At 43.5% G+C, this 17,463-nt stretch overlaps 1 protein-coding gene across 8 annotated transcripts in view; it reads left to right on the top strand.

The window, feature by feature from the left end:
• LOC134541800 (advillin-like) overlaps positions 1-17,463 on the top strand; it is a 95,049-nt gene that overhangs the window by 32,297 nt on the left and 45,289 nt on the right. For 5 of the 8 annotated variants that reach the window (XM_063385491.1, XM_063385486.1, XM_063385492.1 and 2 more), the window contains exons 2-4: positions 13,854-13,946; positions 14,579-14,692; positions 16,326-16,516. In XM_063385491.1, the coding sequence (XP_063241561.1) occupies positions 13,872-13,946; positions 14,579-14,692; positions 16,326-16,516 (380 nt within the window). In that variant the 5' untranslated portion in view covers positions 13,854-13,871. Of the gene's footprint in view, positions 1-13,844; positions 13,947-14,578; positions 14,693-16,325; positions 16,517-17,463 lie in introns of all 8 variants that reach the window. The other 3 variants (XM_063385490.1, XM_063385485.1, XM_063385484.1) reach the window with 1 other exon arrangement.

Raw genomic sequence — 17,463 nt, 5'->3', positions numbered from 1 at the left:
CTTTTTAAAAATACCTGAGCTTACCTGTTCCACTGTTTATTTACACTGAAGCCAAACAATGGTACAATACCGTACCATGCACACGAGGCTCGACAATGGGCACACGTGCCGTGGGTTATGGCACGTGTACCGTGGTTATGGTACGTGCACCGTGGTTATGGCACGCGTGCCGTGGTTGCGGCACGTGGAACCAGCCTGCGGCGGTCCCGTTGGCCGGCTTGTCCGGAGAGAGTTCAAGGTCGCCCGGTCCACGGAGCGCTTGTCGGCGCGGCCAGTCGCCCGCCCCCACCAACTCTCCGGAAACAAACCCAGACTACCTGGGGGATCATTGGCGCCACGTGTACCAACAACAACCATGTGTTGTACGGATTTTTACGTAACGGGGTTCTGTCTACGCGGTAATATATACATGGAGTGGCTGAAGTCAATCTGGTGAGCAATATTATCATGAAAAAAGCCATAGCTGTATAAAGGTTAATTCTATAAGTAGAGACCCGGAAATTTCGCGGATTCATTTAGTCGCAAGCTAGAATGTAAAACATTCACACTCACGCACTGTGTTCATGATTGGACCGCAATGATGCCCAGCTAGGAGAGAAGTAAGCGAATCAGGTAGTGCCAAATAACAAGGATAAAAATTATCTCGCTAAGAAATCAACCAATGGGAAAGTAAACATGGGTCGAGCACACCTATAACTTTGAATTATATCCTGAGGCCAGAAGAATCCGCGAAATTTCCGGGTCTCTATCTATAAGTTTTGTTTTATAGCTTGATAAATTAGCTAGGAAGAAAGGTAAAAATTTCATCGTAAAGAAAGTATTATAAAAAATTTGTTAGCAATCCATCGGCAAGGAATTATTAACCATGGCGTTAGGAATTGTCAGAATTCGGCATGCTGTGACGAAGTTGAAGTCACTTTTTAACCCCGCCATCGCCATATTTTTCCACTGAAAACATTGCGGAAATAGTGTTTGGTAACGTCTGATGATGGTTAGTAAGTATGAATTAGAAACTACATCGTTAAAAACAATCAATGTCACATTTAAAAAAAAAAAAAAAAAAAAAAGGTAATTTAAAACTGTTTCCACAATGCGAACACTGCACTTCAACAAATGTTTTGGACGTCGAAACAATATGGCGCAACATCTATCCGAAGAAAAAAAACGGCTTCATCCAGTTACCATGCAGACGTGACCACCCTCTGGAATTAAGATTTACATTCATGATAAAAACAAAGTTTATTCAAATGGAAAAAGGTGGTGAGGAGTTGTTTTCGTTTTGAAATCAATTTTGTTTTCATGTAAAAGATTGAGTGTGGTATTCTGCAGCTGGAACAAAGTGTGTTCGCTGCCGTTACTGTGAAGTTCAGTTGGCCTTACAGCAACGTGGTCTGTTGCGGTTACAACCTCCGGTTGTAGTCGCAGCGATCATGATGGTTCCTACTGAAGGGCAGTCTGTTTTTTACAACAGGAGACATAGAGATCCTCATGCAGAAGCACTTTCAGCAATGCCATTGGCTGTTCCTGCCACAATTAGAAGTGCGGCAAATTACATAACAATTTTATGCTAGAACTGAGGTTGTTCAAAACTGACCGCAGAACTGTTCCGTAAATTCGTAAATTTTCTCTGGCTCGTATTCAGGCAAGATTTTTGACGTTAAATGGAAACATAGAATACTTAAAATTTCAAAATGAAGGCACTTTCAGGGTTGAGAAATATTTGCGTGGCCATGGACGAAACATTTATCTTGTACATCTGGAGATCGGCATATGCGTCGAGAAGTGCTCACGTGTGTAGTGGAACATCCTGAAACAGGAGGAACGGTGTGGAAGTGTTATCACCGAACAGAGAGGGCGAGGCAGAGACGTGAGTGCCATCAACACGAAGACCTGTAGCGGAGATAGACGACTGGTCCTCGAGGGAGAACTTCACCAGCCAACCCCTGCCAAGTCCTGGCGCGGGTCTGTGGAAGGGGGACTCTCAGTAATCCGCCTCCTGTCCGTCTGTCCGTCAATCAGCCGAGCGGCACACTCCACTCCTCACGTCCACCAAGGGCGGATCCAGAATGGTGGTCAGTGGAGGGCCAGATTAAATTAAAGTACATTTAGAATTGAAATATGTATCTATGTAGTACATTTTATTGTGGTTCATAAACGTCTTGTTATCTATATCACTGTAGTAAAATAATAATTATGTACGTTTGGTGAACGAAATTTTGAAAATTATTCAGGGTTCGTAGTAATTGGGGAGAGGGGAAAGCCGCTATGCCCTCCCTCTTTCAGGATCCGCCAGTGTGTCCGTTAAGAACTTTTCCATTTTAATGCTGCCAACTGTAAAGAAGACTTAAATAGTGGTCAAAATTTATCTTGTATAGGTAGATTAGATTGACTACAATGAAATTTAAGCACTTATAAATCATTAAACTCATTTTTTTTATATATATTTAATTATAAATTTTCAGTTTTACCTTACGTAATCAATTTTCGTATTAACTTTTCAAACTTAGATTAAACACATTTAATGGGAGCATCTAAGGAAATAAACTTTAAAAAATCTTAAGATGGTCAAGGTTGCCGGCAATACGCTGCTAAAAGTTTTGGAGGTTATAATTACATCCTTCCGTCCGTTCAAAAGTAAAAGCTTGGGAAGCTTTTGACGGACGGAATATTCCAGGCCTTCTGAGTTCACGTGGTCGGCGGGCGGGCGGGAAGCGGAAGAACGCGACGGATCATTTGAGTTCGGATTTAGCCTGCACCTTCTCACGTAACTGCCGAACATTGCGTTTAAATCCAAAAATTTCCAGTATTTCATACCATTTGATTCTCCTTATCCATACTGCGTAAAAATGTGAAAAATTCAACTTTGTCAGATAATTATGCAAAACGTTTGCACTATGTATATACATACTTTTTTGACGTGACAACGTCTAATAAATCGATGAACGCCGGCTGCACGCACGAAAAAGTGTCCCGTTACGCTGTGTCTCGTTACGATCATTGTACGCTTGCGCCTAATCTATCTCTCTTCCACTCGATTGGAACAACCATCGATTAGACTTTTTCGAGGCAGGATTAAAATTGAAACACTCCCATTCGTTTCCTACTTTTCCTATCATCGTCCTATCCTTAACAGAATAACACAGATTGGAAGAAGTTAAATAGCAAACATGTATAAAAGTTATAGTTAAAATAATCTCTTCGTTAAAGTAATAAGCATATTTGAATTAATGAGTGCAAATAAAAGTAAATTTATCAATTAAATTGCAGATTTCATTTCACTCCTTCTTTGTATCCGTACAAAATAGTGATAATTCAATGAAAATGATTCAATTTTATTCATAAAAGTATGCAATCATGTCATCAATGTTTTGTTATGACGTTGTCACGTTAAACTATCGTCCGTAAACCGACTTTACAGACAACCAATGTTTTTTTTTTTTTTTTTTAATTTAATTTTGTTGATGTTCGGCCACTTAAAAGACTACAATTTTAACCGTGTTTAAACGTAAATATAGAATAATGAAATGCGGCGTGGAGCTGAATGCGTGGCGGGTATCTCCCCTCGTGCCGTCAGCTGACCCGGGGGCGTGGCCCCAGGGAGGTCAGATCGCGGGTGATGTAGGAACAGAGGCTGGACGCGTGTGGGACGCGCGTCTCAACGAGCGAGTGGGCTGCTGATTGTCTCGCCACCCCCGCCGCCGTCCTGTGCGCGTGTCTCCCTGTCTTCCAAGGCAGTGGCGTAGCCAGAATTTGTGTATGGGGGGGGGGGGGTGTTAAGAAGCAACCCCCCCCATCCCCCCCCGTATTAAAGTGGTGGGTCCGGGGGTCCTCCCCCGGGAAAATTTGGATTTTAAGGTGTAAAATAGTGCTATTTTAGCAGTTTTCGGTACTTAAATTTAAATATTGTAATGGTAAAAATTTTATTAATTTTGATATTAAATTTGTTTGAGTGATGAATAAGAAATTAATTAAAGATTTGGTGCTAAGGGGGGGGGGGGGTTGAACCCCTAAACCTTCCCCCCCCCCCCTGGCTAAGCCTCTGTTCCAAGGCCCCGAGTCGCTCCGAGCTACAGTCCTCGAGGCGTGGAGGTGGTACCGCCGACGACACAGGAACACCGCCAACGACACAGGAACACCGCCGACACGACACAGGAACACCGACAGTGCATTAGGCGAGTCTACGGCGCTCGCCGCTTCCGTCGCTGAGGTCGACGTTCGCGTGTTTTTTTTTTTTCTTTTTTTGGGTTACCACCACGTGACTCGAACCTCTACCCGCGCTCCTCTTACCGTCGTCCTTCCCTCGGTGAGCCATTGGCAACTGTCCGCACGAGCAGCCGTTGTTACAGAACCCAGGGCCGCGCGTCCATACAGGCGAACTAGGCGACCGCCTAGGGCGCCAAGTAGCTGGGGGCGGCGCAGCACGACACGTAACGATTATTGAAACTAGATGAAAATGGATTTTTGTAACAGTTTGGAATGTTTATATTGATATAAGGAATTATTTAAAGTCCACTGTGACCTGTTTATGATTTGTAATAAGTAAAAAGTAAAAAAAAAAAAACACAAGCCTGCTTACATTTGATTGTTGACAAAATCTTAGGCTAACGTGATGCATTTTGAGGCAAGGAAATTTTTTTTGGGGTGTCCTGCCGGGGGGGGAGGGGGGGGGGGGTTTGGGGGCATACGGTTTTTCGCCTAGGATGCCAATTTACCTTGCACCGGCCCTGACAGAACCTTACGTTCCGTGGTATATTTCACCAGCAGATTGTACGTCCGCAACTGTTAACAAATTACAGTAAATTTACGGACTATTCAACGAAGAATTTAACTCAAATAAACGAGGAGTTCTTCTGCAGATAACTGAATCTTCGTAGAAACTATGCCGTATTTCGACTTCCTCGGTTTATTTTTCATTCTAAACAAAGGTAAACATGTTGTACGCGAGGACAAAGGAATAGGGTTCTTACTGGAGGCTACCATAGTTTCTGAATGTTTTGTTAGTATATAAAGAATATGTATTTTTTTTGGAATCATCTTCAAAGAAAGTGAACTCCGAGTCCGTGCATTTACAAAGATCTCATAGGATAGTTTGTAGCCAGCGTTCTTCGCAAGTCAAAGGTATACATTTTTAACAGTGTGAAACACGCGTGTGTTTTGTATTCTTGAGTGGTTGAGCAGACGGCGACGCGACACGCCCCAGAGGACCTCGATGATCGAGAGCCTGCGTCCTGTGTGGTTCAAACCTAAGCTCGCCATTGATTAGAGGGCACACTGGAATTCAGACGTTTTTACCACTGACCTGCTTCTAAGATTATTCCACAGTTTGTGCGAAGGACTAGCCAATGACGAAACCCTCATCAATAGAAGTTATCGAATCACTGACAGCCCAGGTGATATATTTTTTCAAGTAAGCAACCTGAGTATGGTTGCTTTTTTTTTTTTTTTTTTTTAAATTGATAACACTTGTTTCACAAATTCAACATAGAAGCCTTAAAAAAAAGAGGCTATCAGAAAAAAGAAATGTAAAAAAAAATATGGTAGTAATTAGTAGAGTTCTGCTGATGAAACAAGAAAACTTAAAATATTTTAATTAATAATTACAATGAAAACAAGCCCAGGACGAGTGCGGTGGCAGGGTTGGGGGACATGCCTCGTGGTTGTGCCGAGGCAGAGCAGAGAGCCGCAGAGCCGCGAAGGGGGGTGCTGTCATTACTTAGAAACACTCAACTTAGAAACACACAACTTAGAAACACATAACTTAGAATTTTCTAAGTTATGGCGGTTCTAAGTTATGACTTTCTACGTTATGACGTTTCTAAGTTGCGTGTTTCTGCGTTGCGTGTTTCTAAGTTACGTGTTTCTAAGTTATGACAGTTCTAAGTTGTGTGTTTCTAAGTTGTGATAGTTCTAAGTTGTGACTTTCTACGTTATGACGTTTCTAAGTTGTGTGGTTCTGCGTTGCGTGTTTCTAAGTTACGTGTTTCTAAGTTATGACAGTTCTAAGTTGTGTGTTTCTAAGTTGTGATAGTTCTAAGTTATGAGTTTCTACGTTATGAAGTTTCTAAGTTGTGTGGTTCTGCGTTGTGTGTTTCTAAGTTGTGTGTGTCTCAGTTATGATCTTTCTAAGTTGTGTGTTTCTAAGTTACGTGGATTTTTCCAAGTTTTCTAAGTTATGACAGTTCTAAGTTGTGACTTTCTAAGTTATGTGTGGTTCCCCCGCGAAGGGAAGGCTCAGACTTGTTGCTTAATCAGGCAATACCGCCACATGGTACGCTGCAACTGTACTGTCATCATAGCCATTGCGGGCCTCGAGGTCCGAGTGCAAGATCCGGGCATCGAACCGCGGGCCCGCGTAGAGTTCCAGGCCGCGGATTGCCGCCCAACTACCTCTGGTTGTGAAAATAGATATTAGGTTTTAATGGTGATGTAGATAACGGATGTTTGGTGGCCCTGAGGTGTTGTTAGTTGGGTGGTTTGACGGGGTTGCAGTAGGGACTCGAACTGTGCTGAGGGTGATTTCAGGAGTACGGTGGGAGAATATGTGTTAGTGTGATTTGGGTTCGTGGGTTCGAATCCCAGTGGAGAAAGTTTCAGCGGGCTGCATGCCCTGCGAGGAAAGAGCCGCGTGTGGCTCGCGGGCCGCGGGCTGCCGACCCTGCCTTCCAGGAACCGCGAGGCCATGAAGGAGGTAATCCCCCGGCGGTGACCTCGTCTTTGACGTCCCGCCGACTCCCCGCGGAGGGATCTGGCGTCGCCAGGTTGCTATCAGCCGCACGCCTGATGCGCCCGTGCCTGGAATAGCGCCGCTGATAACAACGATCAGGCCGAGTGGCTTATCGCGTGCTCGCTAGTCACGGCCTCTGGCAGGCAGTCCCTGGTGAATCACCCAACACCTTACTCAAAACAGAAGAGGTGCGTTTTTTTCTCTTCGGAATTCAACCTCTTTCATGGGGGAGGAGGGTCCATCATGCCATACGATGATAAATAATTACAAAAAGGAGGAACATTATTTAATTTAAAAAAATGGGTGCGCATACGTATGTACGCGCGCTAGAAATTATATTACTTGGCGCGATTTAAAAAAACTGTCTTTAATTTTGCATGCAAATAATTAATAGAAATAAAATAATTAAACTTCTGAAGTGATGTTATAAATACGGTTAGTAAGGTTTAAATTCAATCAAATTAATTTTTAAAAAAATAAATACTCATTATACCATATTAACTGGCATTTTTCACGCCAATACGATTTCTTTTATAATTTTGGCTGGTGTTCCAAACTGTATGCCCATCGCTTTAAGTGCAGACGTAACGTTATTTCTTCGTCTTGAAAATTCACCAAGCGTCCTCTCTGATCAACGATTCTGACGACGGCTTCGTGTGCGCTCTTCACGACTGGAAGGTAAATAATACTTTGCGGTGTTTCGACCAGTTTATATCCTGGCGGGGTCCCTGGCGAACACTCGTGTAGCGTGATGTTTAGTCTTCCATTGAGATGCCTTCCACTAGTCGAATTGCAGTTTATTCGTTTGACATTCACGGGCAATATCTTTACTGCGCGTGTATATTCGTATGTTTTTCCTGCATTCTAAATCTTTGGTTTGAATCCGAGCATTGCACCCAGGGGCAAAGCCGGGGGGGGGGGTTAGGGGTTCAACCCCCCCCCCCCCCTTAGCATCAAATCTTTAATTAATTTCTTATTCGTCACTCAAAAAAATTTCATATTAAAATTAATAAATTTTTACTATTACAATATTTAAATTTAAAAACCGAAAACTGCTAAAATAGCACTATTTTACACCTTAAAATACAAATTTTCCCGGGGGAGGACCCCCGGACCCCCCGCTTTAGGGGGCCATGCTTCTTAACACCCCCCCATACACAAATCCTGGCTACGCCACTGATTGTACCTATGGTCCCACCGGTAATCTTTTTGTCGAGAGTCTGTCTTTTTTTGCTTGGCCTTTTTGCACGCCTGCACCAGTCTTACGCCTGGTCTTCTGGGGCATGGCTCGACCAGTACCCATTTTACTAATTCTGTCTTGGCCTTCATGATTCTGGATATACCCATCCATATTATTAGTGTTGTTCATTTGGATTCCGCGCAGTGGTGACATGGTGGTCGTTATGTAAGTTGGTTGCCCTGCGCGGTGCTGTGATTCAGCTGGGAGCCGCAGTGGAGTCGTCAATACGAGGCTGAGGACTCCTTGTCGAGTAGGTGAGGCTGGGTGGACCCCTGGGTCCCTCCAGGCCCGGGCCCAGACCTGCTTATTTTCATCTCAGTGTGTGAAATAAATATACATACTCGCTGTGGTCATTTTAAAGTAAAATAATTTTGTAAATAAAGTTTAGTTTGGACTTATAAAATTGTAACCATAATTATAGGCCTACCCTGTATTTTCAGGTTAAATAACATTATAAAAAGAGTGTAGGTAATAAAAAACCTTAAAATTATAATGTAGCACGTGACTGTGTTTTTTTTTTTTTTTTTTGGTGGGGGGCCCTCATGACGTCTCCCGACTGTTGCCAACTCCATGGCTATGGACGCAGGGTGTCCACAAGGAAAAAAAAACATTCGTACCAATTTAGGCGAGAAAAAAGTACTAGATTTGAAAAAAAAAGTACTAAATTATAATTTGTTATGGTTTTAACAATTTAGGAAGTTATTATGACATTGCAATGCTCGAACTTAAATATCACACCACACACACATACATTCCATAGTTTTTAAAAATAATTACGCTTAATAATAAAACATATTGGAGTTATTGTAATATTATTATATTAAAGAAAAAAAGTACTAGATCTGAGCGTAAATGTACTAGACTACTAAAAAAAATTATAAAAGTACTAGATCTAGTACGAAAGTACTAACTGTGGACACCCTATATGAACGCCTGTGCACGCGGGGCCGGGTACTGCGGTACGAGGGGAGGCGATGCGCGGGAGTTCCCCACGCTGCCGCTGACTCGGAACGAGCTGTTCCCACGCGCATGCGCACAATGGGGCTCGCCGAGCCGCCGGCGCCGGGGGTCTGCGCAGTCTCGGGTCACGTGTTACCACAGCGGCTTGTGGCGAATACGTCAGCTCCTGTAATAATACATAGCTAACATTTTGACGTGACAACGTCTAATAAATCGATGAACGCCGGCTGCACGCACGAAAAAGTGTCCCGTTACGCTCATTGTACGCTTGCGCCGCATCTATCTCTCTTCCACTCGATTGGAACTACCATCGTTTTGACTTTTTCGAGGCACATTAAACTCGAAACACTCCCATTCGTTTCCTACTTTTCCTATCATCTTCCTATCCTTAACAGAATAACACAGATTGGAAGAAGTTAAATAGCAAACATGTATAAAAGTTAAAGTTAAAATAATCTCTTCGTTAAAGTAATAAACATATTTGAATTAATGAGTGCAAATAAAAGTAAACTTATCAATTAAATTGTAGACTTCATTTCACTCCTTCTTTGTATCCATACAAAATAGTGATAATTCAATAAAAATTATTCAAATTTATTCATAAAAGTATGCAATCATTTCATCAATGTTTTGTTTTGACGTTGTCAAGTTAAACTATCGTCCGTAAACCGACTTTACAGACAACCAATTTTTTTCAGATGTATAAATTCTAAAAAATGCGTTTTGTTTCTCAGTTTTAAAATTTTTAATTTAGTTATTACTCGCCTTGTTTCTCGGACGATTGCCTGTGATATGAAGAATGAATTTGTTAATATGCTTACACATTAACCGAATATCATCAAATTTTGCTGTCACCAATACGGCACTTCGTGGACGCTTGGGGCTAATGTACCTTTGAAAAGGGTACATAATTTTAAATATTTGATTTTTTGTACATGTAACTTTTTACACGTTCCGTAGTTTCATTGTCGAAATCTTATAGTTTTATTAATTTATATTCGGCTTATGACGTAATGGCCTTGACGATGACACACTGTCAGATCTCAGTGTACAACTACTATTACTACTAGCTACAACTACTAGCTGTTACTACTAAATAATACACTAAATACAACTACTAGCTGCTACTTCTAAATAATACTACTAGCTACTGTTACTAGCTAATAGTTCTAGCTACTACTAGCTACTAACTACTATTAGCTACTACTACCAGCTACTACAATTAGATACTACTAAAACTACTAGATACTACTACAATTACTAGCTACTACTAGATACTACTATACACTACAACTACTAGCTGCTAATACTACTATATACTACTACTAGCGACTACTGCTAGAGTACTATGTACTACTACTAGCTACTACTACTCACCTCTACTAATACTTCATGGACATTAAAATAATAATTTGTTGTCACTCAATAACTTACATCTTTGTTGTTTGTCTCACGGTCACGCACAGGGTCCTATAGTCTCATTCTAATTTCCATTCCGCCGGGTGAGAACCCGCGACCCAGGCCGTAGTGGTCACGGCGCCCCGTGTTTGGCAGCGCGTGTGCTAACCAAGTGTGCTTCGGGGGCTTGGAGCGAAGGAGCGGAGGTTTCCAATGACACCTGTCCGGAGTGACTCCAGGAAAGAGCTGGACTGGCCGTGGCCGATCTCCGCCTCAGTACTTGCGCGTGTTACCGCGGTCACGTCTGGGAGCGGACTGCTGTTTCAGCCATGTCGCACACTTCACCTTCTCCACGTCAATAAATCGCGTTCGATCTAACATAAACGCTTTTCGACATTTTTTAAAGAAGGTAATCAGTAGGTGCGTACGCAGGTACGCAGGGGAGTAGATTGGCGAGGTATCCCCCCCTCCCTCGAAATGAAATCCTTAAAAATCTATCATTCTCTTTACCAGCAGTTGAAAGCAAACGGCAGGCAAAGCGGTCTATTCTCACTCCTCCCCCCCCCCTCCATCCAGCTCCAAGAAATGAAATTATGTGCACGCTCCAGGGTACTTGGGTACCACTTCCGGTAGCTGTACACATTTTTTCCCCTTCAAATAAATGAATGCCGGGTGTAGGCCTGGCCTGGGGTCCTAGTTGAAGAAAGTGGTTTGATTTCTAAACATGGCATAAAAAATGCGATATTCAAGTTGGTTTGACTTTAATTTAGTTCCTGTAATTTGTGAATCCGTGACACAAAGTTGAGACAGGCTTTAGAAATGAAAGGAACTAGCGTTTCCAAGGCGCAAACTTTCCTGAATAAAAGGGATAGCGTACAGTTTACCACAACCCGAACAGTTTCGAAGTTGACCGAAGTAAATTGTTAGGTTATGTTGAGATTGTGTACGTGAGATCAACTCCATAGGTATGCTTGTATAATAAACATAAGACTAAATTCTGACAATGGAAAATGCGTGAGACGATAACACGTTTCTTCGAAATCACAGATTTGAGACATGAGCGAATCCGTATGATCATGCGTACGATTCTAACATTAGTAAAAATACATGGAGGTAAGACTTATACCTCCATGTAGGTAAACATTAGTCGTAATAATATGGCTCGTGTAATTGGTTTTCATGACGCAAAGCGGCGCGTTCCCCTCTTTACGTAGCACAAAATTATTGCCACATGCTCACCACTCTCCGTGTTTTTGTCCGTGTGTTTGGCAATGTGTGGTGTATGATTCTTGCGATAGAGAAGCTACCTATTTTCTATGATCTAGTGTGGATATTTATTTTGGTGCTTTATGGAATTTTTAATTCCTTGCGGTGTCTACCAGCGATCCTTTAAGCAACAAGGTGAGTAAACAAAGAGACGCATGATTTATCCTCCACCTCTCCACGAAAGCAACGATAGAGGGACGTGTCAACAGCGCGTAAGTTTTTTTGTGTGATTTCCCGTAGCACGTTAGTATCTTACGCGTTAGAAATGTACAAATAAATAAGAAACAAGTCACCAGAATATCACCTTGTTACATTTACAAGTAGAAAATTTTCTAGTTTTGCAAACAATTTCCGTGCAGTAAAAGAAAAACGGAGTTCTTTGTTCGAACAATCCTGCACTGCAGTCTCTAAAATTATTAAGATGACAATCACATACTGCACGATCTGCGTGGGTTTCACAACGTTTTCAAGCAAGCAACTAAATGCACGATTTTCTGCCGTTTATCTCCGGTGACTTTGTAAAAATATGTATGCCATATTATTTCTGATCCAAGAGTTTCTGGCGTGCAGCAGCAAAACCTCGCGTCTGGAAGGTCGTGGCTTCGGCGTCGCGCGTTATGCACTGGAAGAGGTTATGTTTCCTCCAACTGGTTTCCACTTCGAACATTTGCAGTTTACGTTCCCCGCTCCTTACTCTTTCAAATGCTGACTTGTCGTGCTGTCGGCCACTAGTTTTGGCTCAAATAAACAGTAAAAAAAAATGAACATTAAGGACAAATAGTGCAAGCAAAGTTTTAATTAATGCATAAAATTTATTAGTTTCGTGTTAGTATTCACTACATATCAAGATTGAAATCACGGGAAATCCAGCGGTTTTAGTCGACGTGATCAGGAATATTCAGTGATTCCTGTAAAAATATTCTCGTTTTTTGATGTATAACATCTTAGCTCTCGGTATACGGCATTTGGTAGGAGTATTTTTCATGAATGGAACGGAAGTAGCATGGACCGGGAATGAAAGTTCACAAAGCCAAAGGGAAACTTTATGGTATTCACTTTTCAATGAACGTTTAACAAGATGGGCAGTATTATAATGGAATTCCTTGTCGAAAATAAGCTCTAAAGCAGGGGGTTGATGTTTTTTTTAAGCCTTTTTCGCTATTATCGGAGACGTTTTCATTATATTGTTTATAATTTCGATTCGCTAATCAAATGATTCAATATTCGACGCAGGTGCTCCGGCAGCGAATTCTAGCGGTGGGTGCTGAAACTAAGTGTGATTATCGTCAAGAAATGTAGTTTGAAAACACAATCGCGCTCGGCATTTATTTAAAGAATTCTACGATAAATGTCATGTCCGAGTTTCGTGTCCGAGTTACTCGTTACCGAGACTATATGTTATCTCTGGTGAGTACTGATAGAATCGCTCACTTATTTTATGTATATTTAAACTGAAATGAAAGAACTTCATGCTGCTTCTGCTCCGGAGTGCAGCGTCTGTGGAGTGTTTAGTGGGAAGGTACGATGCAGTTGTCCTAGGGCGCGGTTACACGGGAGTCTGGACTACTTCAGGTGAACATGTTCAGCTGTTGAGTGCGGTTACACGCAGTCTGAACATGTTCCGTTCGAGGCCATTTCCCATTTAACTTAAACAGGTTGGCAAAGTACTAGTTCAGATCGACATATCTTCTACATTAGCCTCTGAATGGCTGTTTAGAATATAAACAGTCCTTTGCAGAAATTCAAGATGGAAAGTGTTCCTGGCACAAGTTCAAGTAATATTTTACCGAATGCAACAAAAAAATATCAACAGGTAATTATATATATATATATAATTATTGCTCCTGACCTTAATTTTCTTAAAACTGAGATAGGTACTCTCGATCAAAAAATAATTTTAAAAAAAAGTTTATAAAATTTTACTGTGCATGATGATTGAATTTCCGATTTGTAAAAAAAATATATTGAGCAATATGAAAACACATTCCATTTCTGCTGATAATACTTTATAAACAAGTGAGAAATTCGCGCGTTTTCTGGATACAAAATAGAGACGATCGACAACACAGTCATTCGTTGACAGTAGACAATCGGTTTTAGAGCTGAACACACTTTTCAGCAACTACCGTGTAACCGTACACTTTCGCGTTTGTAAACGTGTTTACTTAAACATGCTCACCTGAAGTAGTTCAGGGTGCCGTGTAACCGCGCCCCTAGTGTGTCGCGCTGACCCTGCCACCGGCGTGTCTGCGCCAGTTGTTCCAGGAGGGAGAGACCACGGCCATGGCGGCGAGTGTGGACCCGGCGTTCAGGATCATCCCGAGACACGCCACTGCCTTCCTCGTCTGGCGCATAGAGGTACGGTGACTCGTCGCGACCCCCCCCCCCCCCTCCGCACACGATACAATATTTTCTACTAGTTTGCTTATTAGAATGCTTAACTGGTTTCTGTACTGTGTAGGCTACAAACTTAAACACTAGGCGCGCTACAAGTTTCTGCTGCACACGATTCTAGCTGCCTTGCTAGTTCTTTTTTTAAGAGAATATTTTCCACAACAAATTTTTATTATGATAATTAACATTTTTTTACTACATACAAACAAGGCTCTTCTTTGTATGCATTTATTCAAACGAGGAGTTGGTCGCTATTCCACTTCTTTCCGTCCATGTTTATCACGACACGCGCGCTTAAAAGTGTAAAAAAAACCCTCATGCAGTTTTCGTGAGTTCTGATTGGCCACTCCTTAAATATTGGAACACACCAAGCAACGAAAATAGGACGCAGTCTATTATGCTAAACCAGTAGCCCAGCTCGTACAGCTACTACTAGTATCCAGTTTGAATTCGAGTGAAGAAACTAGTAGTAGAGCCAGTACGACTCCTAGCTTACAATATTGTAAGGAACATTGTACCGTGTGCGGCGGGCTTTACTGGCCGCCTGGCCCCTGTGGCTACCGGCCGTGACCCGGCGGCCCTGGCGATGCTTCCAGAACCTGCAGGTGGTGGCGGTGCCGAGAGACCAGCACGGCGTGTTCCTCGACTGCGACTGCTACCTCGTGTACGCCGCCTCCGAGTACGGCAAGCCTTCTGGCACTGACGCCAAGGTCAGTGCAGTGGTACTTGTAGCAACCACGTCATTCAAATAAACTAAAAAATAAGTACGTTCAATGTTTGTGCCATCCGTTTTTCATTTACGTGTTTAGGAGTCATTGTGAAATAAAATTTCTTCTTTTTTTTTACACTCTTTATATTAGCTTCACCTGTATGTTTGTATGTTTGTAACCGACTCCTTTGGGTGCGATTTTGATCCACTTCAAACGGCCAGATTGCATTCAAAATTTGTAGATTTATCGAGGACCGATGACAATACACTAATTTGATAAGATTAATTCCATTATGTCTACTGATTTCTAGCCAGTTCAACGCCTGTAGCGTCATCTTCAATGCCCGTTAGATTTATTTAGTCGAAACAAAAGTATTCCGGAACATTTGTGTAATTCCCCTGACATTTTTTTTCAGTGATACAATCAGAAGCCATTGGATGTTTACCATGTTTTCCCAGATTCCCAGGATATCCTAGTTTACAGTAATTGCTCTTTTCCCGCCCCCCTCCCCTCCCTCGCATAAACGCGGGCGTCCCGAATTCCCTCTATCGCAGATCTCTCGGTCTTCCAGAATTTTCTATTTTTCCCGAAAATTAAAACTTTACCCCATTTCTCCCAGTTATCTCGAGACATTCTCGATTACCAATACTTCCTTATGTTCCCGGGAACGCATCGTAAGGGTAGTGGGAGGAATGGGGTAGGGGGCAGGATGGGCAGACAACCTTTTTTTGTTTATATAAGAATTGTCCAATCATATGCAAATAGAAAAAATAATTTTTGAAGTAAAACTTCTTTACTGATGGTGGTTACAATTTTCGAGCGTTACGAAAATTTATATGGCTTAGTAATAGTTTTTTTCGACTGTGCGAAAAACAATTAATGGTGGTTGGTAATAAAAAAAAAGGGGTTATGTTATAAATAAATGAGTAGGAGATGCAACAATTTCTGGTTTGCCACACCATAACATTTGCGCCTACTAAAATAGTTAATTGATGATAGCTAGAGACCGGAAAAATTCGCGAATTAATTTCGCGATAGGCTAAAAATACAAATCGTTATACCTCAGTGCTGCCTCTGCTATCGGTTCACAACTCACTTGGATGACTCTGGGCCAATGAGAAACGCCCGACCAAAGCTTTATCGAATCACAGGAACGTCACACTGGAACGTCTCACAAGACAGCAGCCAATGAGTGGGTGGCATTTTTGACCGAGTGTACGTAGAACTGCGGAGTTCATCCTGGAGGTCATCGAACCCGCGAATTTTTCCGGTCCCTAATGATAGCTTATGCATAGAGACCTGCAAAATTCGCGGATTCATTGACCTCTAGGATAGACTCTACAGTCCTTTAAATACTCGCGGAAAAGACACCTGTTCATTTGCTACTGACGCGTGAGACGTCTCAACTAGGCTTTCCGTAATTCGCGCACTTTCTTGGTTTAGTGTTTCCCATTGGCTCACAGTTCCCCGGATAAAATGTGGGCCAGTCGCAGAAGCGGTACGAAGGTATAGTTGTTTTGATGCTAGCCTATCGCGAAATGACTCCGCGAATTTTGCATGTCTCTACGTTATGCACGACTGTAGCCACGCCAGCAGTGTAGCGGACGGGGTGATGTGGGGTCTCGGCGTGCAGGCGGCGGCGGGCGGCCCGGAGGCGCACCTGCACGTGTGGCTGGGGGCGCGCGCGCCGCTGGACGAGGCGGGGGCGGCGGCCTTCAAGGCCGTGGAGCTGGACGAGCTGCTGGGCGGCAGCTGCGTGCTGCACCGCGAGGCGCAGGGCGGCGAGTCGGCGCGCTTCCGCTCCTACTTCCGGTCCGGCCTCAGGTGCGCTGCCGTGCCGCCGCTTCCTCCTCCCACACCACTTCCTCCACCTCTCCCTCTCCCCCTCCCCCGCTCCTTCCTCCTCCCACACCACTTCCTCCACCTCTCCCTCTCCCCCTCCCCCGCTCCTTCCTCCTCCCACACCACTTCCTCCACCTCTCCCTCTCCCCCTCCCCCGCTCCTTCCTCCTCCCACACCACTTCCTCCACCTCTCCCTCTCCCCCTCCCCCGCTCCTTCCTCCTCCCACACCACTTCCTCCACCTCTCCCTCTCCCCCTCCCCCGCTCCTTCCTCCTCCCACACCACTTCCTCCACCTCTCCCTCTCCCCCTCCCCCGCTCCTTCCTCCTCCCACACCACTTCCTCCACCTCTCCCTCTCCCCCTCCCCCGCTCCTTCCTCCTCCCACACCACTTCCTCCACCTCTCCCTCTCCCCCTCCCCCGCTCCTTCCTCCTCCCACACCACTTCCTCCACCTCTCCCTCTCCCCCTCCCCCGCTCCTTCCTCCTCCCACACCACTTCCTCCACCTCTCCCTCTCCCCCTCCCCCGCTCCTTCCTCCTCCCACACCACTTCCTCCACCTCTCCCTCTCCCCCTCCCCCGCTCCTTCCTCCTCCCACACCACTTCCTCCACCTCTCCCTCTCCCCCTCCCCCGCTCCTTCCTCCTCCCCCCTCCCCCTCCCCCTCCCCCTCCTTTTCCTCCACCACTTTGTTAGCTTTTATTTCCTAACCCAACCACTTACTAAGGAGGGTGTTTGGGAGCAGGGTGTCCACAGTTAGTACGTTCGTACTAGATCTAGTACTTTTATAACTTTTTTAGTGGTTTAGTACAGATCTAGAACTGTACATTTTTCTTTAATATAATAATATGATTGTAACTCCAATATGTTTTATTATCAAGCGTAATTATTAAAAAAAAAAACTATGGAATGTATGTGTGTGTGGTGTGA

Source organism: Bacillus rossius (assembly GCF_032445375.1).
Source record: "Bacillus rossius redtenbacheri isolate Brsri chromosome 4 unlocalized genomic scaffold, Brsri_v3 Brsri_v3_scf4_2, whole genome shotgun sequence".
Classification (NCBI taxonomy): Eukaryota; Metazoa; Arthropoda; class Insecta; order Phasmatodea; family Bacillidae; genus Bacillus; species Bacillus rossius.
Note: the sequence above shows the minus strand (reverse complement) of the source record. Positions and strands in the feature narration are given on the sequence as shown.